Source organism: Simochromis diagramma, unplaced genomic scaffold, assembly GCF_900408965.1.
Source record: "Simochromis diagramma unplaced genomic scaffold, fSimDia1.1 OVJJ01000321.1, whole genome shotgun sequence".
NCBI lineage: Eukaryota > Metazoa > Chordata > Actinopteri > Cichliformes > Cichlidae > Simochromis > Simochromis diagramma.
In genome coordinates this window covers 714,366-740,893 of record NW_024386772.1, presented here as the reverse complement: position 1 = coordinate 740,893, position 26,528 = coordinate 714,366, and the positions used below count along the sequence as shown (strand labels likewise).

General features: G+C 43.3%; 1 protein-coding gene across 1 annotated transcript; it reads left to right on the top strand.

Moving 5' to 3' along the window:
* The first annotated feature begins 807 nt into the window (after positions 1–807).
* Positions 808–14,747, top strand: LOC120739512 (alpha-2Db adrenergic receptor-like). The gene is made up of 2 exons (XM_040041285.1): positions 808–2,756; positions 11,379–14,747. Exons 1-2 carry the CDS (start codon positions 2,430–2,432, stop codon positions 12,522–12,524), a joined length of 1,473 nt encoding a protein of 490 aa, XP_039897219.1. The 5' UTR covers positions 808–2,429; the 3' UTR covers positions 12,525–14,747.
* The last annotated feature ends 11,781 nt before the right edge of the window (positions 14,748–26,528 follow it).

Sequence of the window (26,528 nt, the reverse complement as noted above, 5' to 3'; positions counted from 1 at the left end):
TGCAGGTTGTGGAAGCAGGAACACTACATCTAGTATCCTACAACAATTGGGAAAAGGACACTATCACATTATATATATACAAGTATGTTAGCATACATGGTGGAGTGATTCTGGGGGTTGTTTAGTCAGCTCTCAGTGCCTGATGTGAACAGAAACACTCCCTGTGTCTCAGATCCTGGGCTTGTTCTTTCCGTCCTCTGCCAGGGAGAGAATAGAAGTAGGCGATCACTGCCATTTGTCTGTTTGTTGGCCAAAATCTACCAAGCCAAATCTGATCAAACTTGGTAGGTAGGAGGAGCACGGGTAAATAAAGAAACCACTACATTTCTGTGTGGATCTGGACCACTTCAAAAAATAAAAAGCAAAATGGGGCTTTGGACTTGGGAGAGGAGGAACACTCTTTGCTAGCTTGAAGAGCACATATGGAACAGCACCACCAGCAATGCATTTGGTGGTGATGCGTTAATTTCCCTCCATGAAGATTCATTATTCTCAATGACCTAAAGCCCCACAGGTTGAATAAACGGCTCCAAACGTGGCTAATATGAACGCTCTCTCAGGAATCCCTGATGATGTTGATGCAGCGAGGCAGTAAGAGCAAGAAGACAGACTGTATGTATCCACTAATCCACTGTAAAGGTGCCCACGGGCCGTGGCACCACAGGATTACCTCCCTGCATGGATTCCTGTCACGCATGGCTGTGACAGTTCAGCCACCTCTGACGCTGGTGTGAAAGGCCTGCGAGTGTCACTGTGGTGAGTTGCATTCACATGCAGGAGAAGTGTAACCACAGTGCAGGCGGATTCTGGTCGATCTGCCTACATGTGAGCGCTCAGTGCCAGGCAGCTAAATTAAGAGCATCAGTGATTAAGTAAAAGGCTCCTTGCTCTGACTTCTCTCATCTCAGGATAAATGGAAACTGATGAGCACTCAGAAGTTGACACAACTCTTCTTTCTCTCTTTTCTCCGAGGCTCCTTTCCATTTCCTTCTCTACCTCCTCTCCTTTCTCTCCCCTCTTTTCTTTCTCTTCTGCCCACTTTCCACTCTCCCTTTCTCTCTTTGCTTCCTTCACACTCAGTTCCTTACTCCTCCCACTTCCTTCTCTCTTCTTTCTTGAGCCTGTCATAGTTTTCCTCATCTCTTCCTGTCTTCCAGTCTTCACTTGTCTGCTTTGCCCGGTTTTCCTCATCTTCCTGTCCGTTCTTTCCCCTCTGTTTTTTCCCTTTTCTCTGTCTTTATTTTTTCTTACATAACTACTCTTGTTGTTCTCGCCTCTCCTCCCCTCTTCTTCCTGCCATTCATCCTTCCTTTTTCCTCTTTCCTCCACAGGCCCCTGCAGTCTTTCCTTTTTCTACACCTTCTCATTTCTTTTCTGTTTCCTGTTTTGTCTGTTCATCTTTACCCTTCATTTCCCCTCTCCCCTTTCTTTTCTTTTTAACGATCCCTTATTTTCAGTTTCCTCCCAATTCCAGTTCCCCTCTTTCATCTCATCTTCATTTTCTTCTTCTTCTTCTTGCTCTCTCTAGCTTCATTAGTTTCCTTTTCATTCCCCATTCCTATATCTCCCCGTGTTCCCCTTTTCCCTCCTCCCACACTCTCACACTTCATCCATCGTTTCTGTCTCACCCCTTTGCTCTTTCCTTGCCTCTTCTCCTTCAAACACCTCTTCCTCTCTCTCGCTCCTGTCCAAGTCTTTCTTCTTTTCATCTCTCTCTCCTCCTCCTCCTCCTCTCTTCTCTATTCCAGCAGTACCGACTCAGTGAGCGGCAGCGGCAGCAGCGGCAGCAGCACCGTCACTCAGCTCAGCAATAACTCGCATGAAAGTGAGGACCTGCTTTTTTTTCTTGACTCTTTTTTTTTTATTTTTAAAGATTTAATCTTTTCTTTTGAGTATTTTTTTCCCTCCACTTTTCAGCCGCTGGTTGTTTTCCCAGTGCAGCAGAATGAGGGTACCATGCATCCCAAATAGGCTTTCTGTCCTCACTCCAACTAGAGCACGCAGCCATATGCTTGTCTTCGTTCCTTCAGCTCACTGGAGTTAAACAGGTCAGTCTGTAGCTTTTATATAAAATTTAAAAGTGGGGACTTTAGAAGATGGGATTTTCTTAATGAAATTTCTCATGCAAACCCTTCATGTAGTGGCAGAGTGTGTTTGGGCACGACCACTGATATTAAGCTGCATGTTTCAGAGGATAATAGTATGAAATATTCAGGATAGTTATCGTCCTGTGAGAATGACAGAAATCGATTTTTGTCAAGAGACAAATCATCTTTTCTTTTTCTTTTTTTTGAAACTTTAATATTTTGAAGTTGGTGAAGATATTTGGGGGACATTTCTGTGTTTTTGCTGGGTTTTTTTGTGACATAAAGACACATGCACTGGTCTTCAGTGAAAATGGAGATCACAACGTCAGTGGTTTAAGCAGGATGGACGCATCGGAGGCGTTGACGCCTGTAACGGCCACCACGCCGGCCACGTTGATACCAAACTCTTCTCTGGAGAATGTCAGCCAGGCGTCCTCTGGCTCGTCCAGATCTCCTCCTCTACCTCCTCACTCGCAGGTGGCGTCGGTGTTTATCGTGCTGGTGGTCACGGTCATCATCCTGGGGACTGTGGTGGGGAACGTGCTGGTCGTGGTGGCGGTGTTCACCAGTCGAGCCCTGAGGGCACCTCAGAACCTTTTCCTGGTGTCTCTGGCTTCAGCGGACATACTGGTGGCAACTCTGGTCATCCCCTTCTCCCTAGCCAATGAGGTGAGGCGACTGTTTTGTAGTTCCAAGTTCACACAGTTTTCTATGTATTCGGTTCCTGTTCCTTGTCTGTTTACAAACAAGAATTAATAGCTGTATTAGCGCCGATCAGGTCAAATCTCTGAAAGTCCAATAATTTTAGATGTTGTTCAAACTTGGTCTGGAGGTTTCTCTCCATCTCGATTCTTCTCTTGTGAAAAAATACAGTGTTCACTGCACCAAAGCAGGGGCTCACCACAGAGCTCCTGCAACGCTGAGTCTGCCGACAGATGAGTAGTCTCTGTGCAGCCCTTTCCTTTCATTTCTCAACATACTGCAGTCTACAATTATTTGATGGTTAAATGAGTTTCACTGGGAGTATCAAGGTTAAGAGAACATGATTTTCTTCATTTTCATTTGAGTATTTATGATTTCCATGATCTCTCTGTCCCCTGCTCATCCTTAGTGTCACCCTCAGGACACCCTCCATTCTCCCCTCTCTCTTCACTTTCATCATCCTCTCACTCTGCGCTCACTGGCTGCTATGCAGACCGACCCTCTGCAAGTACCAAGCGTACGGGACTGATCCGAGCCCCGTGAGCTTGCAGCCTCGTGCTGTTTGGTGATGAGGTACATCAGAGGCCAAACCGCATTGATAATGCGTCCTAAGGCACACCATAATAACAGTAAATCATGTCATCATGTTGATAAATGTTAAGTCCAAACTCATTCTTGTTTATAAAACAATATTTACAGTATGTTAAAATATGTTGGCCTGATTTAGGCGTATGACAGGTGCAATCATACGACATAGAACAGCTAATAAGGACACTGGTCTTGCAGGTACTGAGTTATTTAGTAATACATAATAACTCCTGATGGCATTCATTAGAGTACACAAAAGCTCACTTCCCTCAGAGCAGGTCACCATATAATACAGCTTAGTGCTTCTTGTGTTGCTACGTTTTCAGCTGAAGCCGCGATCAATACAAATGACTGCTTGGAGTAAGGTGTAGCTGCCAGTACAGCCCAGTACCAGTCAGACTGTGCTGTGGACTCAACTATTCTGCATCATTTGTAAGCCTCAACTTTTTTTTTTTTAAATTAAAGTCCAGTCACCCAATAAATTTATTTAGGCAATTTATTTTTTTGGAATTAAAAAAAGCTTTTTGTCATGGCCCAAGAAAACCCAGCGTTTTGAGTTTTCCTGTGTTTTTGTCCTTTTGTGATGTGATTTATGTTTAAGTCCACTTTGTTAGTCTTGAGTTTATTCTGCAGTGCCTAGCTTGTTCTGTTTAGCTTTGTGTCTCTTTCTGTGTGTGTGTGTTTATATTAGCCGTGAGGTCTGGTGTTGTGCTTCCCTCCTCGTGTTTCTGCAGTCATGTCTCCGTCATGTTTATCCGTGTTTCCCCAGCCATGTCTCTGTGCGTGTGTTCGCGTTACTTCCTGTTTTACTTTGGTAGTCTCCTGTCTGTGTACACCATGTTTTGTTTTGCTTCTCTTACTCTGAAGGTACTTCGTCTCATGTGTTGTGTTTAGCTTTGCGTCTTCTGTCTCCAACTGAGTTCCCCATGTGTTTCCTGTTCCCTTGTTGTTCCCTGTCTAAGCTCTTTGTTTCCTTCTGTCCGGCGTTGCGATCTCCCTCATGGTTGTGTGAGTCTCTGTGTGTTCAGTTCATTAGATTTTCCAGTTTAGTTTTGTACAGTTTATTCCTGTGTTTGAGTTTCGCCTACGAGTCTGCCTTTGGGTCCTTTCCTGCCTGCAGCACACAGCTGATCATGACACTTTTCATCCCAGGATTGCAACGTGCCCTCCTACCATTGTGACAAAGTCTGTCCCATTTTCCGCTCCATTACCGCGAGATTGCATCAAATAGGAATCTCATACCCAAGTAGCTCATCTGTTTGAAATGACCCTCAAAGCCTGTGATGTTCAAGAAACCTGATTGGGATCATTTGCATATCCTGCTGTAAGCAGCCATTAGAAGATGTGTACACTGTGGCTGTAAAGAGATAGACATGGTCAGCAACAATACTCAGGTGGGCTGTAGTATTTAAATGACGCACAGCTGGTAAAGAGCCAAAGTGTGCCAAGAAAATATCTCCCATCACCGCCATAAGTACCTCGAACCACTTATTCAAAGCAGGATGGATCTATGCTTTCATGTCGTTTCTGCAGAAATCCAGACTCATGAGATCGGGCAACATTTGTCCAACCTTTTATTGTTCACTTCGGTGAGCCTTTGCAAACTGCTCTTAGCTGACAGGATTAGCACTTGGTGTGGTCTTCTGCTGCTGTGGCCCAAGCCCAGTGTATGATGCATTCATAGATGCTCTTCTGCATACTTTGGTTGTAATGAGTCGTTGTTTGAGTTACTGTTCCCCTCCTCTGAGCTGTCTCCTCTGGGAAAGACAAAGCTTTTTTTTTTCTAGAGAACTGCCACTAACTGGATGTTTTGTCTTTTTCCTGCCATTCTTTGTGAACTCTATAGATGCTTGTGTGGAAAAATTCCAGTAGATCAACAGTTTCTGAAGTACTCAGTTTTCTTTTCTTTCCTTTCTCTCCCGTTCTGATGCTTGGTTGGACCTTCAGTGCAGTGCAATGATATGCACTACACTTTTAAATTGTATACCTACTATAGTAGTATATGAATAATTTACTGTAACACAAACACATATTTATTCATATTCAGTGCTGATGTACACAGTAACATATTTTTTAGAAATGTGCATTACTAATTTTGAATCACTTCGCCTCTGTCAGTGCACCCCAGGGCGGCTGTGGCTACAATGTAGCTGCCATCACCAGTGTGTGAATGTGTGCGTGAATGGGTGGATGACTGGATGTGTAAAGCGCTTTGGGGTCCTTAGGGACTAGTAAAGCGCTATACAAATACAGGCCATTTACCATTTACCATTCACTTAAAGCTGGATTACCTCACAGGGGTGTCTAAGGAGCTTGGAAAGAAAAGTGTCTGGACTTCTTTAAGTTGCTTGAAGACGTTTCACCTCTCATCCGAGAAGCTTCTTCAGTTCTGGGGTCAAATGGTGGAGAGTCCCAGAGTCAAACCCTGTAGGACTGTCCCCCCCGAGAGGGCCAAAGGTCCCCCTAATGATCCTCTACCTAATCACACGATCCATGGTGGGAAAGCGGGTGTGGGTCACAATCAGCCAAGGTTTCAGGTGAACCCGCTGTGAAACTTAGCCCCACCCTATCATGTGATTTTCTGAGGTCAATCTGGGACTCTCCACCATTTGACCTGAAGAAGCTTCTCGGATGAGAGGTGAAACGTCTTCAAGCAACTTAAAGAAGTCCAGACGCTTTTCTTTCCAAGCTCCTTAGACTACGATGACCTGGATGACTGAGAACCTTCACAGACTCACGGGGGTGTCCACCTTCACACCTCAACAAAAAGACGCTGTAACAACTGGGAATCCTCCACTGAGTCTTCTAAATTAAGTCATGTGAAATGTTCACACCAGTGTGTGAATGGGTGGATGACTGAATGTAGTGTAAAGCACTTTGGGGTCCTTAGGGACTAAGTAAAGCGCTTTACAAATACAGGCCATTTACCATATTTACCATTCACTTGGATAAATGACAAATAGAAAAAGGGCAGCTTGTGGTTTTTTTAATCACTGCGATTAAAACGCCAACAAAAGAAAGCAGTGTAGTGGAAGATATAGTGAAGCCTTTAGTTTACTTATAAAGACTGATCCAAGGACTGTGAATCACATGGTGCAGACCTTTTTACATATTTTCTATTAGCAGGCTTTTAGGCTTTCAGTGACACTGGGGAAACACTGGTAGGAGACCACAGCATGACCAGTAATGCAACTCTGTGAAAATGAACTGGTTGCTTTTGAAATGAATGCTTCGAAGTTGGAGACCAGGTCTACAGCTGCTCTTCAAAGCGACTTTAGTACCTCAAAATTGCAATGCAATAACAATAAGTACTTTATTCATCTTTTCATGGCTAAAGATGAAAATAAATACTTAAGAAAAAAATCCTGATTGAGGTTGTCATAATTCATGCATGACAGGGTTAAAGGAACCCTCCAGCGTTGGGCCAAAAACATGTACTGCATGCACATAAAGACTGCATCACAATGAAGCCAGGGGTAAATATGTGGGGTGGGAGCTTCTGGTGCTGAATTTTGAATTAGTATCCAGGTGTGGATCAAGAGAAGCATTTCCATCCACTTGTTTTTAAAAATGCATTTCCGATTTGACCTTGCAATACCCAGAAGGAAAACAGACATTTTCAAAACATTTGAAGCATGCAGAAGAAACAAATACATGATAAATAATGCACAAAACATACATGAATGTATGTAATGTTCACAGCAGCTTCTGCTCTGCTGCTGAGACACAAGAAACGTTGAAGACATTTCTCCATTTTTTACTCTTTGATTAAAGCACATTGAATCAAATCATATCCTTCCCTCATCTCCTTGTAATAATTGCAGCCTGCGGAAGTGTGAGCCCCATCAGCTGTTTATGGCAACAAATTTACTTCATCCATCCATTCAGTTTCTACTTCTTAACGGGGTCTGCATGTTGGGGGCAGCAGCAAAGATACCCTGACACCCCCTCCAGCTCTTCTGGGGAGATACTGAGGCCCAGCTCAGAGTCCGTCTCTTCAGCGTGTCCTGGATCTGTCCTGGGGTCTCCTTCTAAAACACGTCACAACAGAAACACCCATGAGGCATCCCAGTAGGATGCCCGAAGCACCTCATGGCTTTGACTGATCTCCTCGTCTTATCTCTAAGGCTGAGCCCCGACACAAGAAGCTCAATCTCTGTGATTGGATTCTTTCAGGTGCATTCACCTAAGCACACAGCTTTCTTGTCACCACAAAAGACCGACACATAAATTCACTCATGCTCATACATTTGCATAAAGGTCATGGATGGAATTATTTCCTAGATTTTCTCGAACACCGATGGGGATTGAGCGCAGTGTGTGAAATTAAAGCTGGGATTGAGCAGTCTGAATGTTGACGCTCTGAGGTCAGGGACAACTCTAACCCTAACCCCAGGAAATCAGCAGGCTTTGTGTTTATTGAAAGGCAAAGTCTTGGCAGACCTGGAACAAAGACATGATCGCTTTGCTGACACGCAGCAAAAGCTAATCACATATTTACCAAAACATCAATTTTGTTGTTTTGTTTTAAGTGTAGTGTTCGGTTAGAGCGAGGGTCAGGATCACCGCCTTCAGTACGCTGATGTAGACCTCAGAGGGTTATCGATTCCTCCTGTGACTGAGGAAGTAGAGCAGGTCATCTACTACACCAAAGGTCAATTATTGGAGCTGAGCCTCATCCAATCCTTAATGGGCAAGGTAATGTACCAAACCCCCGATGCATCTCTCAGATTGTGAGTGTGCATGTGTGTGTGAGGGTTAGTTAGAAAGGTCTTAAAGGGATCGAATGATGCATCGTGGGTATGGGAGCATGTGGCTTGTTGTGAAAACCCCTGAGTTTGTAGGAAAAACCTGTATAAGTAATACCAGTGAGTACTGAAACATGTGCTGGGTGCAAACACACAGAGGTGTCTGTTGGTGTAACTTCAGGTACATTTTTAATATCATTATTTTTGGTGGTGGACGTGTGGATTTTTTTTATTCACGTTAGAGAGAATGCTCTTTTTGCAGAATCTCATAAACCCATGTTATTTACAACAGAACATAGAAACCATCAAATGGTTCAATTGAGAAAATGAAGCATTTTGAGTCATTTTGTTTTTGATGGTAATAACACAAAACAGCTAAAGATGCTCACACGGAGCCATGGTTACCACAGTCTAACATCTCCCATCTTTGAAACATCGGTCAGTAAATGTTTGGGAACTAAAGGGACAGTTGCTGCAGGAAGACGAGTGTTGACCCATTCTTGTTGGATAGAGGATCCTAATAAAATAAGATGTCCGTCTCACAGGAAGTAACAAAGGTCAAACCGACCATTAGGGCTAATTTACCGCTACAGAGTAGCCGACGATCTGGCGAAGAGTGAAGGTCTGAGCTGCTCCTTAAGTACTGCCGATGACCTGCAGGTGAGGAGAGGCAGGCGAGGTAGACAGGAAGTAGGAAAAACACACCTTACACACTGACGGACAGCCTGAGCCATGATATTATAACTGAGTAACTGAGCGGGGAAGCCCAGTCAGGGCTGATATGGAGAAGCGTTCATGTTTTACTTGGAAGTGTTTGTTGTCCTTTGAGCTAGAAACATGAAATGAATTTGAACGTCTTACTGAGTAATGAAGAGACGCTCTCTGGCTCGCGTTCTGCATGAAAATGTGTGAGAAGTAGACTGTCAACATCTTGGCTTGTTAAAAAAAGTGACAGATAATTCTGAACAATTTAATTAATTGTTTCCCCTCGCTCAAGTTCGGAGGCACCTGTTTGATGTGTAGCTGCTGAATCCACTCTGATGTTCTCCTCTGCTCTCAGCAATAACTACCTGGTGCTTTGTTCCTGCTTTTCATTAGCTATTATTCCTTGAAATGATCCTGCAGCTGTATTGTGTTAGACATGGCTTCATATCTGTAGTACTTTCTGTTCCTTCCTGCTCAGGTCTTTGTATTCACTCTCACACCACCGTCATCCTGGTACTTTGAGCCGTCTTTAGTCTCCTACTTAACTGGTTACATTGTAACTAGTTCTTACCTAGTCTCGTCTGCAACTTCTTTCTTCAGCTGAAGGATGGGGTGGAGTTATGAGGGGAGTCATTGGGGGTGTCCAAATTCATGGGCTGCATCCAGGTCGATTACATCACAGCGGTCCAATGCAACCAATGCAACCCAAAGATGAAGGCGGTCCAAATTTGCGTCCTCCTTTTCCCCAGATTTGAAGGATGGGTCTGGTGTATCCCTCGTGGGATTCATACCGTGGCTCAGACGGCCAATTCCAGTTTCCAACAATGGCGGCAGCTACTTAGTTTTAATATTACTCTTATTACTCTTTCTGGGTCACAAAATAAACTTTTAAGATATTTTCAAGTGAAAATGTTGCTGTGTAAACTTCAAATCACATATTTGTAAAAGTGCTCAGATGTTTTTGGAGACGTCTGTTACCCACCAGCTCAATAGCTAGCCGGGGGTTCAAGGCTCACTAGAGCCGGCGAGAACGGCGAAGTCCCGGCAAATCGTTTTCAGACCCCCGCGGTCTTTCACTACTCAGGTTAAACATGATACATAAGTCACTTAGATAACTTAAAAATGTTATTGGCTAGACCGTCCAATTTCACAGCCACTCACTTCTGGCCTACCTGGCCTTCGGAGGACCCGGCCCACGTAGACCGCGAAGGCCGGGTCCTCAGGAAGATGCAGCCTCTGAATTTGGACACGGCTATTGTACCAGGTACTCTGACAAGGAAAAGAGATGAGACTGGAGAGAACACAAAGAAACTGCACTAATATGTAGACTTACCAGTTAACTACCAAGCCCTTATTTTAACCGTCTAGCATGGCTTATGTTCCCTGCTGATGGATGGTCATGGTTACAGTGGTCTTTGATGTTGTTGTCTTGGACTGCAGTTGGTGGAGATGAGAAGGGGGCCACTCTAACTATCAACCACGTGGTGCTTTGCTAGGCACTCGGAGGCTAATGAACAGAACAAGGAGTACAGGCTCCAGCTGCAGTCCAACATGTTGGAGTTAGCGTCTTTCAATGTGACGGGAGATTCGCTGGAGAGACAGACGATTGTACTAATCTATTAATTATTAGAAGTTAGGCAATTTACAGAAAAGGCATTTCATAAAATGAGATGTTTGCAACACTTTTAAAGTGCGCTTGTGTCTTGTGTATAAATGGAATCTGTGAGAAATGCTGAGCTTACACCTCAGTCTACGGCTGAGTGCTTATCTTCATAACTGTTTATCTGTTCTTGAAGCCAGCTTCACCCCGCCGCCTGAAATTCAAGAAGTACGATGTTCAAAGAAAAACGATGGAATATTCCATGGTGATCCTTCCATATAAAGATTTACAGTTTAACAACAATAGTGTTGAAATGAAACTACTGATTTGTGCTTTCCCTCCCATTTATCTCACTGTCTGTCTTTCTGTTTACTGCACTTAAAGATCCTGCTGTATTCTGTTATTTCAGTCTGCCACAGCTATGATCAGCAGCTTGAAAAGTAAGAAGAACTGTTGGCCCAGTTTTAGGAATTGCTGTTTATGATTGTGTGCTGTGCAAATAAAAACAGTCAATTTATTTTAACCCTCATCTAACATGCAGGCTCATTTCACACCTCTAAATCGATAAACTAGGAGTGCAACAGGGTAACATGTGCTACTTTTTGTTTTTACCAAGCAGGTCATAAAAAAGTGAAGTACATGAGGGCAGATGAAAAGGGACATTGGAAAAGGACAGACTTGGTGCTAGCAGAAGCTGGGGCGGGGGGTTGATGAATATTTCTGGGAAAAGATTACTGTTTTGAACTGGCTGGAGGAAGACCAGAGCAGCAGCTGCTGTAAGAGCCTCCAGAGTAAAAAAGCAGCAGCCAGTGTGGCAGTTATGAGGTATTGACAGAATATTTATACTGCAGTGAAATATTCGATTAAGCGATTCCCTGCTGACAGATGCTGACTGAGGAATAAGCACTTTTCTTCGTACACGTCTTAATCACTTTGTCCTCCTTCCAGGTCATGGGCTACTGGTACTTTGGTTCCACCTGGTGCTCCTTCTACCTGGCTCTGGACGTCCTCTTTTGCACTTCCTCCATTGTCCACCTGTGTGCCATCAGCCTTGACCGATACTGGTCCGTCACCAAAGCGGTGAGCTACAACCGCAAACGTACTCCCCGGCGGATCAAAACAATGATCAGCATCGTGTGGCTCATATCTATTGTCATCTCGTCCCCACCGCTGCTAATGACCCACAAAGAGGATCTGGGGACGTACGGTGAGAATAACACGCACAAACAGGAGTGTCTCCTCAACAACCAGACATGGTACATCCTCTCCTCCTGCCTGGTGTCCTTCTTCGCCCCGGGAGTCATCATGATACTCGTTTACTGTAAGATATACCGCGTTGCTAAGCAGCGGGCCTCCACCGTGTTCGTGGCGAAGAACGTGATGGAGCGGCAGCCGTCACAGTCCGAGACGTGCTTCGTGGGCACGTCCAGGGTTTGCCAAAGGAAGGGCTGTCCTCAGTACGAGCTGGACAGCCCGCGGCCCCCCGCCCGACACAGTTCTTCCAACGTCGACAGCAACAGCAGCACTCACAGGAGAGGAGAGCTGGATGAGATCGACTTAGAGGAACGGAGCTGCCAAGGTGAAATAAAAACATCCTTGTCCTTTTCCTCATCGCTCCGCTTCCCCAGGAGAGGCGGTGGGAGGATGAAAACAGATGAGGGAAAGGACGCGGAGGGAGCAGCAAACAGTTTGAAACCCCCTCCTTCTGTGCCCCCTCCTTCCTGTGCCTCCATATCGTGGGCATCATCGGACCACGGCTCCAACCATTTCCTTCTCCCGTCTCCGGTGCCCGTCCGCAGTAGACACGCGTCTCTATCCAAAAACAAAGTGGCTCAAATGAGGGAGAAGCGCTTCACATTTGTCCTGGCAGTGGTGATGGGCGTATTTGTCCTCTGCTGGTTCCCGTTTTTCTTCACTTACAGCCTCCACGCTGTCTGCAGGGAGAACTGCATCATCCCTGATACTCTCTTCAACCTCTTCTTCTGGATCGGGTACTGCAACAGCTGCCTGAACCCCATCATCTACACCATTTTTAACCGAGACTTCAGAAGGGCCTTCAAGAAGATTTTATTCCAGACTCATAAACGAACCTAAGATGTCTGAGCGTGTGTGTGTGAGCGCACACACTGACACGCATTAAAACGCAATTGTGGACACGCAGTTTTAACCCTGTTTTCCACTGTGCTGTCATATCGACATTAAAGGGCTTGTCATACAGCCGGAGCATTGATTCATTATTCAACCACTCACTAATTTATTAAATCATCACTTTCTATTCTTGTGTAAACCCACAGAGGAAGATGATTAAAGGCAGGTGTTTCTGCCTCCTTGATGCAATAACAGTTCAACATTACAACCTGGATTGTGCCTGAACTTGAATGTTAATTAGAGGAAAACGTCCACAGGGCAGCGAACAACGTCCCCGTGGTTCTTCCATGTCTGTAGCAAGCAGGCAGACTGCCTCTGCAATCCTGTTATTGACCGAAAAAAGGCTTTAAGGAATGTGAGGGGTAGAACAAACCACTGCGCTTTGAATAACACACTGTGCCTGAGAGTAATTAAACACCACTGGCACAAAGTTTAAACTTTAACTTTAGGTGGAGACAGAAAAAGCTGTAAGAAATGTGCCAGTTGTTCATGCAGCAACAGTGTTCTGTTGACACTATACAGCTTGGGGGCAAAGGCATTAAAATGCATGCACAGCTACAGTAGCAGACGGCTGAACAGAAAGAGAGAGAAAGAAAAGGCAGAGCTTAACTACACCCAAGACTCTAACCACTAAAAATAATCAACCTCAGGCTCATTCAGCATTGGATAATTATCCTCTGACGTTTAAGATGGAAGCTCAGGACTGCTGGCGATGTAACTCAGCTTTTACCTTTCTACTGTATTTGGTAAGGAGCTCGAAGGGGCCGACATGAAGCTAAGCTGCAGATAACTGGACAGACAGTGCGGTTAATCAGGCGCTACCACAGTTTGTGCAAAAAAAAAACAAACCCCGTCATAAATGACTTTTCAGTTAAGATAAAACAGATTATAATCAAGTCTGATATATCTTTTCAAGCATGAAGCACAGACACAGGTATTGGTAGTGCAACTGTGAGTAATCATACACAAAAATTGCTCCAGTTGCTATGCAACATCATACTTGACAATAACTTTAAAGTTATGTAAGAACCTCATCCCTAACAAAATCTAAAAGGAAGCAGGATGGTCCAAAACGAAGAGCTGCTTTAGATCAAACATATTCATTTGTGAGAGGCTGGGTGAAAAATGAAGAGTCTGCATTATCATACGATATATGCCACAAGGGGGTGTGCCAAAATACACAGCAGCTGGAGGAGCCACAACTGATATATCCATGTACAGGCTGGAACAGCAGGCATAACAGAAAGTCTCTCTTAGAGTACCAATCCAGATCAGCTTTGTATTTGGTGAGCCACATAACACACAAACATGTCTGGATATGCAGATGACTACATGGTCATGAGTGTTCTCGGGCATTCATAGGATTGTAAGTAAACAGCCTGCACTTACATGCCAAAAAATATTTTTAAAAATTAAATAAAATAGATGCACATACACAGTATGACGTGTAAGGAGCTGCCACCAAGGTGCTTCCCTGCCACGTGGAGCAACTTGGCTCTTAGTGTCTTGGTCACAAACACTTTGGCACATGTAGGGGCGGCGTATTCAACCACTGCACCCCGCTCACATATAAGATGGACATATCTGCCAGTGCCATAAACTGCAATTCTTTTTACTGGATTGCTCTTGTTGCAGAAAGACTTCCAGTTGCATTGACTTCTATGAAAAATAACATAAATTCCATTTTGTGAATTATGATCAAAGCCCCTTTTGGTCATTGTCCACAGCTCGTTTGTGTCCACTTAACTGCGGACATGCACTCTCTTCAGTTGTCAACAAGAGCTTGAAATACTTAACTTCTTTCCATTTGGGGCAACGACTCATCCTCCTTTTAAGCACTTTCGAGTCTGAGAACCGTGAAAGTGCTAATTCTCATTTCTGCCACCTCTCATTCAAAAAAGAAGTACCCCAGCATGAGCTGGAGGACACCACCCTGATGGAGCAAAAAGAAAAATCACATCATGCACAAAAAGCAGCAATGAGACCCTGAGGCAAAGATCATCCCCAGGAGACTCTGGGTCGGGCAGCCCAGGGAGCTGGCCCATATGTCAGCTATCACAGGGCAAGTAGCTGAATGGACCCTGGATATTTCTAGAGTCTATCGCACAGCTGGGAAAAAATATGCTTACTTTAAAACATAGTTGTGGATGCAGCTTCCTGCTCAAGAATGTAGGAAATGTAGGAAAATATCTGTGATGTACGAGCAACCTTAACGGAGGGTTGGAAATGTGTTGGTCAATACTGTGTTTTTAAATAGAGAGGAAACAAGGTATGTGTCATTAATCAATGCGTCTTTTACCCTTAACCATCTTACGGCCAAATAAGAATAATGATTCTTTTTCCTCCAGCAAAACTCAGCTATAAATAGATAAAACAAAACGTTTCAAAATCTAGCAGCTCATTTATTTATAGGCTCACAGATCACAGTGAAGCACATGGAGACGAGGTCCTGGGCCCAGCCTGAAGGTTCGTGCTGTTGTGTCCCAGTGAAGCAACATGTCCACAGCACTTTTCATACTAAGCTGTCACTCACTGTGTGGGCGTAATTGAGCAGCTACAAGCCAGAACGAAAATAATGTACCATTAAAAATAAACTATGAATCAAAATGAGGATGTTTTTGTAGCAACTTTTAATCAAATGGCAATAAAATCTCACTTTAGTATGTGAGCATCACATGCAATATGAAGTAAATATGGTGGATAATGTGGTGAAGTGAGCCTCCTTCCTGTCTACTCAAAAATTAGAAGGGCACTAGATCAAGGCCACATGTATATCTGTGAGTCGGCAAACACCAGAAGATCACACGCAGAGGAACACGTTGCAATGCTCTCATCCCTCTGCCTCAGTTTTTACCGTAGCATGAAAGCCAGACTTCCACTATCATCTGTCCTTCTGTGGGAATGTAGCTCTCATTGAACACCAGGAAAGGGAACTTTCCGTGGTCCTTAAACTTAACGGAACAAACAAACAGGGAATAACAGAGGAAAAGATTTAAGGGGTGAGTACTCTCTGCATGCTCAACAGTACAGTGCAAACTTACGCTGGTCTTCTCACAGGCCCCATTTGGATACATTGTATTGTATTAATGCACCGTGACACTGCTGATGTGTCCATGTGCATGCTGTGAGGAACAGTTTCAGAGGGGACTATCCTATGATTTCCTCTATTATACCACAGCATGGCAGCAACCCCAACATATTTCCAGGCCAACTGAAGGACATGACCTCAGTAAGTTATATCAAAACGCCTCACCTGTCCTTATCACATCAGCATTCCAGTTGTGCCTATTTCACCTCTCTGTAGCTCTGCTGTGGCATTCTGCTTATGGCTTATTTTAGTGATACAGCGGAGACTAATTTCCAACAAGCCAGACCATTTGCTGCATCTCATTCCCCTTCTCTCTTTCACAAATTTCCAAATCTCATTACCAAGCTACACTGTAAGTTCTGGTCACATCTCAACATTTGATTGATTGAGAGCGGACATGACTCGACAGGACGTTTACATTCAACCTAAAAAGGGGGGACGCCGTGATCAGAAGCACGCAGGAGGACAAAGTACTTTGATTTCAAACATTATCCACTATCCCGAGTGAAGCCGAAAGAGGCTGTAGTGCTACAGCGTTACAAAAGCAGAGAAAGCATCAACTCGCAGCAGTTTGTCTGCTTCACAAAGACCAGCTCTGTGTCCCCGGGCCTTTGGTGCACAATCAAATAAACAAAGGCATTATTTTTGTTTGTGATGTGAAACAAATAATTAAATGAAAAAGGAAAAGAAATAAATGCATCGAGCACAAAAGAGCAGGATGCTATAGATTATTAATTGTAGTTTTGTATGTGAATAGCGAGCCTGTGAGATTCCAGTATAATAGACAAAGAGACAAGCTGCAATTATTTAAGCAAAGAAGAAAGTGCAGCAAGTCCCTTAATGTGAAAATAATCGCATGTGTTTTACAAAGCTGTGGTAAAGTGCATCCTGCAGAATTATCTGAAGGACGAGACAAAATCCTAACGTGGATCAAACAGATGTGACTCTAAGGAAATCCAAGACATTCATAATTTGATTAAATTGTTTTCTCATCAGTGAGTGGAGCACTGGTGAAGCATCAAATGCATTCGCTGATTGTTTCAAGGCGGTTTCATTATTTCAGTCTCAGCCTAAAAACATTAAACCATGTGACAGCTGAAGTCAGAGTGTGATATTGTAAAAAAGTGTTTTTCAAGCTAAAACTAAGGCTTTTCTAAGGACAGATCATTTCATGTACTGATACATTTATTGTGTTTTTCCAGAAACAAATTTGAAATTTTCAGTCCAATTTTAACATATAAAATATTAAATGCATCCATTATCAGACTACTGAAGATGTTGGACACAAGTTATTGTGCTTTGCAGCCTTACAGTATATACAGTTTGTGAAGAAGACCAAACGGGAGCCGTGTAAATGTGAGTGAAGTGCATCTAAATTATACTTAAGTAACTGCACTTGGCTACTTTCCCCCTCTGCTGGCCTGACAACACAGTGAAAAAAAACTTCCCTAAAAGCTGATTTGAATAATTTCATTACATGTAAATTTTCCATGTCACTTTGTTACATAGTTACAGTGTGAGATATAAGAGTTTATGGAGAGCTGGTCCAATAAATGTGCATGATTACTATACAGTCAGTTTATCCCAAGAGCATTTACTTTAATGTTTCATTATCTGAATAAATCAACCTTTGATTTTGTTTCTTGAGCATGAAGAATATTTTTTCAGTGCGTCAGCAGCTGGAGGAGACTGACCAATTAAAGAGCAGATGGGCGTGTCCTACAAATGAAGGTAAGTGACACTTGGGCTGTGAATAGACTGGTGCTTATCCACTTGCTCAAAACACTTTGTACAACTTGCCTCATTCACCTAAATGCTTTCCAACAGTGCTCATATCCTGCCAATATAAATGCAGGAAAGCAGCTGTATGGTTACAGCGATGTTGTGTGTGGGTGACACGCTCCCTTCCTGCACATAAAATAGGAGGTACATACGCTATATGGTGATGTAATCACGTAGAGCTTTAAGTTGCCTAATGACCTCATCGTTTCAAAAAGAAAAATCATTTTAGGAAAGAAAAACCACACAAAACACCAAAGTGTTACCAATGATTACAGAGATTGAATTATTTGTCCATGGAAACAGAATTTATCACATGGATTTAAATGGCACACATTGGACTTTTAAACGTTTTTTTCGTTCAAGCACAGATCTCCTTTGCTTTGTCTGTGAACACAGACTGCAATAATGAAGACGGAGCACTATTTCTGAAGTGTCTCCCTTTTATTTTCTTCCCCCATTCCACAGATCTGAAACTCATACTTACCTCTAAGCAGAGCACGTGTGTCTAACTCTAACTGCCGGAGGATACAGGCACAGACAGAACAAGCAGCGATGCTAGGCTGAGCCACAACGTCTTCCAGATCAAATTCCATTTTTTAAACTGAGGCCAGAGAAAAAAACAAAATCAGTGAAAGGCGACAATCGTAGAAAACATTTAAATAGCAAGGATGTCAAAAAAGTAACACATGCAGGTGCTTTACTGGTGCGACAATGGGCTACGATAAAAGCTATCAATCATTGCAGTTTCATCAACTGCGAGTCATTTACAGCGAGATATATTTAAAAATACACACAGAGGCTTCATTTGGAAGACAGACTATCTCTACTTTTTGAAGATTTTAAGATATAGTTAGGGCTGGATCAGGTGACCCCAAATCCTCCTTTAGTTGTAGGCTGCTGGGGGATTCCCATGATGCACTGGGTGTTTCTTCTTCACTCACTATATGTTAATAGAACTCTCTGCATTGAATCATACTTGTTACTTGTACTCCCCAACTAATCACAGCAGATGGCCCCGCCCCTCCCTGAGCCTAGTTCTGTCGGAGGTTTCTTCCTGTTAAAAGGGAGTTTTTCCTTCCCACTGTCACCAAAGTGCTTGCTCATAGGGGGTCATATGATTGTTGGGAAGTTCTCTTTATTATTGTAGGGTCTTTTTCTTACAATATAAAGCTCCAGAAGGGAACTGTTGTTGTGATTTGGCTTTATACAAATATAACTGAATTGAACTAAACTGACAGTGCTCTTAACTAAAACAAAATACAAGCCAAATATCATGAAAGGGCAGCTGTCACAGAAAAACATCAGTGAAGGCGCCCCATCTGTCTGCTGGTTCTACCTCATCATCAGATTCATGGAGCAGAGCAGACCGTTTTATTTTTGCCTCTCTATTCATCACCAAAATGTCCTCTGCTGTTTGCTGGTGTGTTAAGGAAAAATATACATGCCACCAACACACACACACACACACACACACACACAGTGAAAATTCAGTAAATTTATTCTTTATTATATTAATATTAAACACAAACCTGATGGACTCAAAAGGTTTCCATGTATGACGACAGCTCTGACTGAAGGATGTTGAGCCTCTCCTTCATTTTCTCCAGATTCTCACAGGCTGAACATGTTAAAAATGGACATTGGACCAACAATGTAATTTTTCTTCATGTATGTGCAGAGACTACAATCCTTCCTACTGCACACTGTGAATGTTGTGCTGTTTTTAATCTGTCATACATTGTAATGCCATGTCAGGGACGGGCTGGACCCAAAATGCAGGACTTGTGAAGGACTGCTAGAAAAGTTTAAAATAACTAATTGTCTGTCCTGAATCAGTCTTATTAGGTAATGTTCAAATAATTTTATCCTCCCAGTGTTTTCAGTGTGGGAGAAAGTACTCAGGGCCTTCAAGTTACACACTATGAAAGGCAGCAACAAGTTTAATATTCAGAAACCTAAAGTTTGTATCAGCAGCAGAATGGAGCTAAAAATAAATGTTTGTTTCAGTTCTATGAAGCTTTGAGTATTTTGGATTAGTAGTACTGCTGTGTTTGTTGCATCATATTGCTGTAATTGTTTATTTGCTTTATATATTCTGAGGTAAGTTGATCTATAGTGTTACATCATATTCTATAAGGATGTTATGTGTTTAGCAGAAGTCAGCCTGTTTAAGGCTCTGATATCTATTCTGTATGACTTAAAGCAGTTATGACATGGTCTGATTTTCTCACCCAATAAAGGAATATTTAATATATCAGTCTACTCTTCATTCTATCAGACACAGTTTTCACAGCTCGTACATTTTCCTTTTTACACATGTATGTGAGCATTGAGCCAAATGTAATAATGCCAACATATTAAACGAACAATATTTGTCTCTTATGTATAATACATCTACATATACACTGTCAAAGATACTTGTCTTTGAGTGAAGATTTAAGGTGATAGAAAATATAAATAACTGCAACTTGAATCTTTGACCCAGAGTTCAAGCTCACTGCTGGGTCTCAGTAATATCCTCCTGAGACCCAGTAATTCATTTTTGTGCACTGTAGTACACATTTAGTTTTTGCTTGTACCTCTCATACTCTGCTTGCCACTCTTCTAAGTCCTGATGTTTCTTAGAGAGGACAACAGTACCTTTAAAATGATATCACATGTGTGGGGGTGTGGCCTTGCCAATTGTTTTTTTCCCACCTTTTCAAAATGGCTGGCATGCCCACAAGCACATTTTATGGAAGAAAGAAAGGTAAGCATGATATTTACATTTAAAATGTTTTTTAAAATCAGATTTTGATTAATTTTCAAAAATAAACATCTAGTAAATAATTTGAGGGGTTTTTAAGAATTAAGCTTATTTAGTTTCACAGAGGAAATGACTAATTTATTAATGTGTACTCTAGTGCACGTCGGGACTTTGTACTTATATTTATTTCACTTTTTCCTAGTAGACAACTCTTTGACAAAGGCAGAGATAATTCTTAACAGAATAATTGAGGGAGATTCAAACATAGATTTTTCAGAAGATGAGAGTCATGTTAGCCAGATAGGAGAGGGTGAGAACCCAGGAGGAGCCACACGAAGATTATCAACATGCAGTGGCAGATGTAATAGAGAAAAACACAGGGCCACCTGAAATCTGTCGTCCTATCTGGTCCAAAACCAATATGTAGGAGAATCTGGAATTTTTGATTTTGAGTTAAAAATAAAATATGGGTAAAATGCAGAAATGTTTTCCAGTAAAGTAAAAAATAAGAGTCGCAATTATAGCTGAATCCATGACACCTGATTGTTTCTACAAGATCACGTCTTTGCTGAAAGTTATCAGTGATCTCAATGTGTGAAAAGAACTCACTGTATCTGGAGTTCAAGCTCCTCTTGGCTGAGAGCAGAACAAGGAGACGGCAGAAGAAGTCACGAAGCAACCAGGGAGACAAACCATTGAAACAAGACCTGAATAATACCAGTAATAAAGAGTTCTCTCCAAAAATCCCAAAGAACAAGGAAGCCCCAACCAGATGCGGTTGTTAACAAAATAACATAGTTTTAAAAAAACCAATTTTGTTTTTGTAAATGTGTTTTTGACCATTCCCCACCACTTGATTTCTCTGAAAAAAAATCAAAAACAATACTTTTTTTCCCTGGGTCTCAGGAGGATACATCCTGTCATATGTGTGTTGTATATATATATATATTAGGGGTGCAAACGATTTTCGTATCGATATTGAAACCGTTGTGATACAGTGCTTTCGGTTCGGTACCGCATATGTAGTCGAACAATAACAAAATTTTTTTATTTATTTTATCAACCTTTCCCTTCTGACTGATGCTGTCTGTTTTAGTGCTCAGTGAATCTGCGTTCGACTACTCCGCCTAGGCTCGACAGTGCACCTAGGCGGTAGTAGTCGAACGCAGATCCAATGAGCGCTCAACACAGACAGCATCATCAGAAGGAAGAGCGCAGGGCAAGCTAGCGAGACAGAAGTTAAGCTCTCCTTGCAACATGGACTCGTTTGGAATTATTTTGGTTTTCATGTGACGTATGACCCCGAAGGTAAGCGAGTCATGGACTAAAGTAAAACAGTATGTTGGATGTGCCATGCAATGCTCAATTACATGGGTGGGAACTAGTGTGTTAGCGCAGTTAGCTCGTTAACGTGTTGGCCGTCTAGTCCCATGCACGGGGCGATCGGCGGTAGCTCGTTAACGGAGATTTGCCGTGTTGTGGCGTTAAGGTCATTTCAACGAGATTAACCTGAAAGCACTAGTGGGAACACAACGAATATGACTGCACATTTACGCCGACATCATCCTAGTGCAAAGACAAGTGGAAGCAGAAAAAAAACAAGCAAGCATGCTACTAACTTTAGCCGAGTCATTTAGACAGCTGTTAGCACATGATTCTCCTTATATGTTTAATATGCTGCTGAGAATATAGCCCAGAAGAAGCGTATAGTATAGCTTTTATTTTGGAAAGAGACATTTCTCTGTAATAAACTCTCTTTTCCAAAGATGAGTGATTCCTCAATCAGATACAGGGCTCGCAATATCGCTAGCCCGACGTCCCGGGGCTAGCGATCTTTTCAGTCGGGCTACCAAAATCTATCTCTTCCCTGCCCGTCGGGCTATTGTAGGAAGGAAAAGTATATGTCAATGCTTTTGCATTCTTTCAGAAATGTAGCTGGGTAATTATGTCATTGCCATCGGTGAGCCACTGTCAATATGTGACATATTGAAATCGCGTTTGAATTTGCGCTTGTTTTTTTGCTTTCACTTTGCAATGACAGCACTGATCTGTGAGTGATGATAATTTGTGCACCAATTCCTCTGACATCGTCTTATTAATTGGTAGCTTACTATGCAAACATGACAAGTGAAATCTCCCGCAGCAAGCTTAAACATGTGAGAGGTTGATCGTGCAGAGAATCGCTGAGCTTATGTGAGTGCGTGTGTAAAAGCAGCAGGATATATATTTTAGTTCTGCTGAGCCAAATAAGAAGGGTGAAGAAGTGACAGCCAAAGAAAAGCTTACCACAAAACGGAGAAGTTATGACAAATCAGACTATAAGGCAAAAAGAAAGTGCAGCTTTATGGTTTCATGGACAAAAGAATTTCTGTGGCTGCAATATGACGAGCTAAATAACCAGGGCTGCACATAAGTGGTCCGCAGGTGCGCATTCGCTGTCAAAATAAAAAACACGCACAAGGGTTAGGGTTAAATTTAAAAACTGTACTTTTGAGTTAAAATATATATTTATAATTTTAATAAATGACAAATTAAAAAGGCATGAACATTTTTTTTGTATCGAAAAAATATCGAACCGTGACACCAAAGTATCGAACTGAACCGAACCGTGAATTTTGTGTATCGTTGCACCCCTAATATATATATATATATGTATATATATATCATAATAATCTGACAATACATATAATATTGGCCATATTATATTTACATTACCACAGTGAGATGATTTTAGTCTCATGAACAACATTACCTAATTGTTATTTACTAGCTAATCTTAAATGACTGTTCAGCACAGACATGAAGCCCAACAATCATGTTTTACAGTCCTGTGGTCTCAGCCTCAGATACTCAACTAATCAAAGTGATGTCATGACAAAAATGAATGACCAACAAAACATTTTTTCTCCTTCATTTCTGTCAATCAAAGCTGTATGTAACGTTTCTCGCGGTTAGTATCGTGGTTGCTAGGCAACCTGAACAGCACGACGAAGGCTAGAAGAGAAAACAAGCAAAAAAAAAACCAAAAATAGAGCAACATACTAAACACAACACCATCACGTTAATCTAGCTAAGTGTAAACGGCAGTAAATACTAAATATTGAATGTTGTTGTGTAGCAAGCAGGACCGACAGCGCACAATGTGCTTGGAAATAGCAGCCAATAAAGGTGTAGTTTCTGTCTATGAACAGTGAACACCCGTGTGCACACCTGTGTGGATCAGCGCGCTTGTATACAAAAGGTTTCCCCATGTAATGGTCTGCTAGAGGGCGTAGAGAGCCATAGCCCCGTCTCCCAGGGCATGAAGCAGGCATGGAGGAGATCCAGGCTCCAGACATCCAGAGGCCCTAGAGTGCAAGAGCCCAAGGAGGACCACCGGATGGGCATCCGTGCCACCCTCCTGGGAAGAGCTGAGGAGAGCCCCAGATGAGGGGTCACCCAGTAGCCACGGAGCAGAAGCCAGAGGGGGCTGCAGTGGCGTGCCCGCCGGCTCTGCTGGCAGCCAGCTGTGCCAGAGTGAACCGAGCCGCAGGCCCAGAGGCTGGAGGCCCGAGGGCCCCCTTTGCCCTGGAAGAGGCCTGACCGAGCAACAGGCACTAGGCCCCGCCAAGTAGTCACCGGGAGTGAGCTGGTACATACCTGAGCGCCCAGCCCCGGACACCAAGAACCACCAACGCACCGACCCCTGAGGGCATCAGTTACCGGCAGGGAGTGTGGTGAGGGGAGATAGGCCTTTGGAGGGCCTGGGAGTTCCCAGAGAGGTGGAGTGTAAGACCCGACCTGACATATACAAACAGGCACACACAAACATGCATTCCCACCCTCGTGCACACATATACAAATACTCAGCACTCACCCAACGTAGGGATAGACATACATGGACATGTACACACAATCAAACTCCCCAAACAAACTCTATACCCCGGGTCCAGGTACCCTCACCCCTGGAGGGGAAAACGGCACCTAGACCCAGGAGATGTTACCCTTCTTCCCGGGGTGGAGGCAAGCAGACCGCCCCAGGCTCCGCAGCAGCAGGGAGGCCCCGCATCCCAGATCCCAATCAGATGGCCAACACCTCTTCCCAGCCCCCGCCCCGATGGCCAGCAGAGAACATGGGTGTGTGAAGACCCCAAACCTCCCTCCTCTCGCTCATGTGTAGTGTTGCTGCGTGTTGTTCTAAGGTGCATTTAAAACACGGGAGAGCATGGTGCTGCTGCCAGAGAGCAGCAGGTGTTAGCACGGCCCCTCCCGAGAACCCTCAATGTCTACATGGATTTAAAATTGAGAGGTGGGGTTGAATACACAGACCGCCCACTGGATGTCTAAGTTGTGGAGTAAAATTGAGGCACAGGTGGCCAGAAGGGGACGGAGGGGGGGGGGATTCCTCCCCTGCACCCTGGTGACACACCCGCACCCCAAGGCCCTACTTGTGTGGGTGGGTGTGTTGGAGCGGGAAGAGGGAGGCAGCCGGGGATGGGGAGGAAAAGAAGGGAGGAGCAAGATGCCCCTCCCTGGGGCCAGCTCCCCCGCTGACCCCAGTAGGCACCCCCGTCCTTTGGCCCCACCAAGGCAAGGGAGCCCAGGCCCATCCAGACCGGGGACTACGGCAGCAGGACCGCCCAGCCCCACAGGACCCGGGGCAGCCCACCTGACCCCACCTCAGAGGAAACTGTACCCACCCTCTGGTCAGAGGGCCCGGTGGCGCCAGTGTCCGGCAGCCTCGCCTCTGTCAGTGCGCCCCAGGGTGGCTGTGGCTACAATGTAGCTGCTATCACCAGTGTGTGAATGTGTGGATGACTGGATATGTAGAGCGCTTTGGGGTCCTTAGGGACTAATAAAGCGCTATATAAATACAGGCCATTTACCATTTACCATTCAATCATCTCCCAGAGTGCACAAGACAGTAGACACCCAGGTTAAGTTTATTCTCCACCTCTCCTGTGACTCTCCCCCACCTGCAGAGTGGACTCCTGCAAGGAAGGAACAAACTCCCTGTCAGTCATAAAACAGCTCTTATAGGACAAGAGGTGGTTGCCATAGTGATGGGTGAAGTGGCCGAAAAGCTACAGAAGAAGAAACCTGAGCTGACATCAGGCCACCCTAAACTGTTTGGACCTTAGTGTCCTGTTTTTCACACATAATAAAAAGCATTACTCTGAGTGTGGCGCTCTCCTGAGCGAGCACAGAACTGCTTAATAAATTTAAGAAAATGCTCTTTGCTCTCTTCTCTCTCACACAAAATAGACCCAACACCATGCCAATAACACTTCTTCAACATTTCTTTACTCAAATCTATGAAAAAGGCCACAGATAACACGTCTTTACAGACGGGACAGGAACACTTACACTCCACATGTCGTCTTCTTGTAGCAAAGCTTCTTGTTATTTATTCATCATGTGCTAAATTGGTTTAAAGTAATATTGCTCCCTCAATGCTAGAAAAGCCATTCCCCATTAAAGACCAAAACCAAACTTGTTGCTGCCTACAGCTGAATATTTGGCTCCTATCATGACCATATGATCCCTGCAGCTCTCATTAACCCGCCATAAAGACACCGTTAGCTTTCCTTCATCAGTTTTTCCTTCTGAAGCACATTCCAGAGATTTCCAACCATATGGTGAAATAAATGTCTTAGCATTAAATAACGACACGCACACGTTTATTCTTCTATTGCATCACATTGCAGTTACTGGAATAGTGACTACATTTAATCTGTTAATCTGTTCATTCATGTCAATGGACAGAACTTTTCCATATTTTCCGTGTTCTTGGAGACAAATCTTGAAAACTCTGTGACACAGAGTCAGAGCTGAACTCAAAGTTCATCATCATCAGTTTGTACTGCAAATGTGATTAATGTTTTTTTAAATTAAAATTATAAGTGACTGTGAGTTTATGATTCAAATAGTTGTTTTAACTCGACTAAAGTAACCGATATGTTCCAAATGACTGTTGTTGGATGTTTCTGGTGTTTCTGGTGCACGAGGTACCTGTTCAAGGCAGACACCTCAGTTTCATTTCTTTTTTCAGATGAATACACTGCTGCTCACAACATTTGTGTGATTTCCTCTGACAGTTAAATCTCGCAATTTATTTAGAAGTCATTATAGCCTGCTGAGCGTGTCAGCTCTGTGGAACCTGCTTTAAAGCTTTGCTGTCACTGTGAGACTTGTGGAGTGAAAAGCTCGAGTGTCAGTTCAGTGCTCACTCAGCTAAAACTAATGTTGAAATTTACTTAAAATAAATCTTGACTAAGGAGTGCTTCACGACACTTCTATACATGAAACAACAGACATCTTGTCTCAAAGGTATTTGCCTCTTAAAACTATCAAA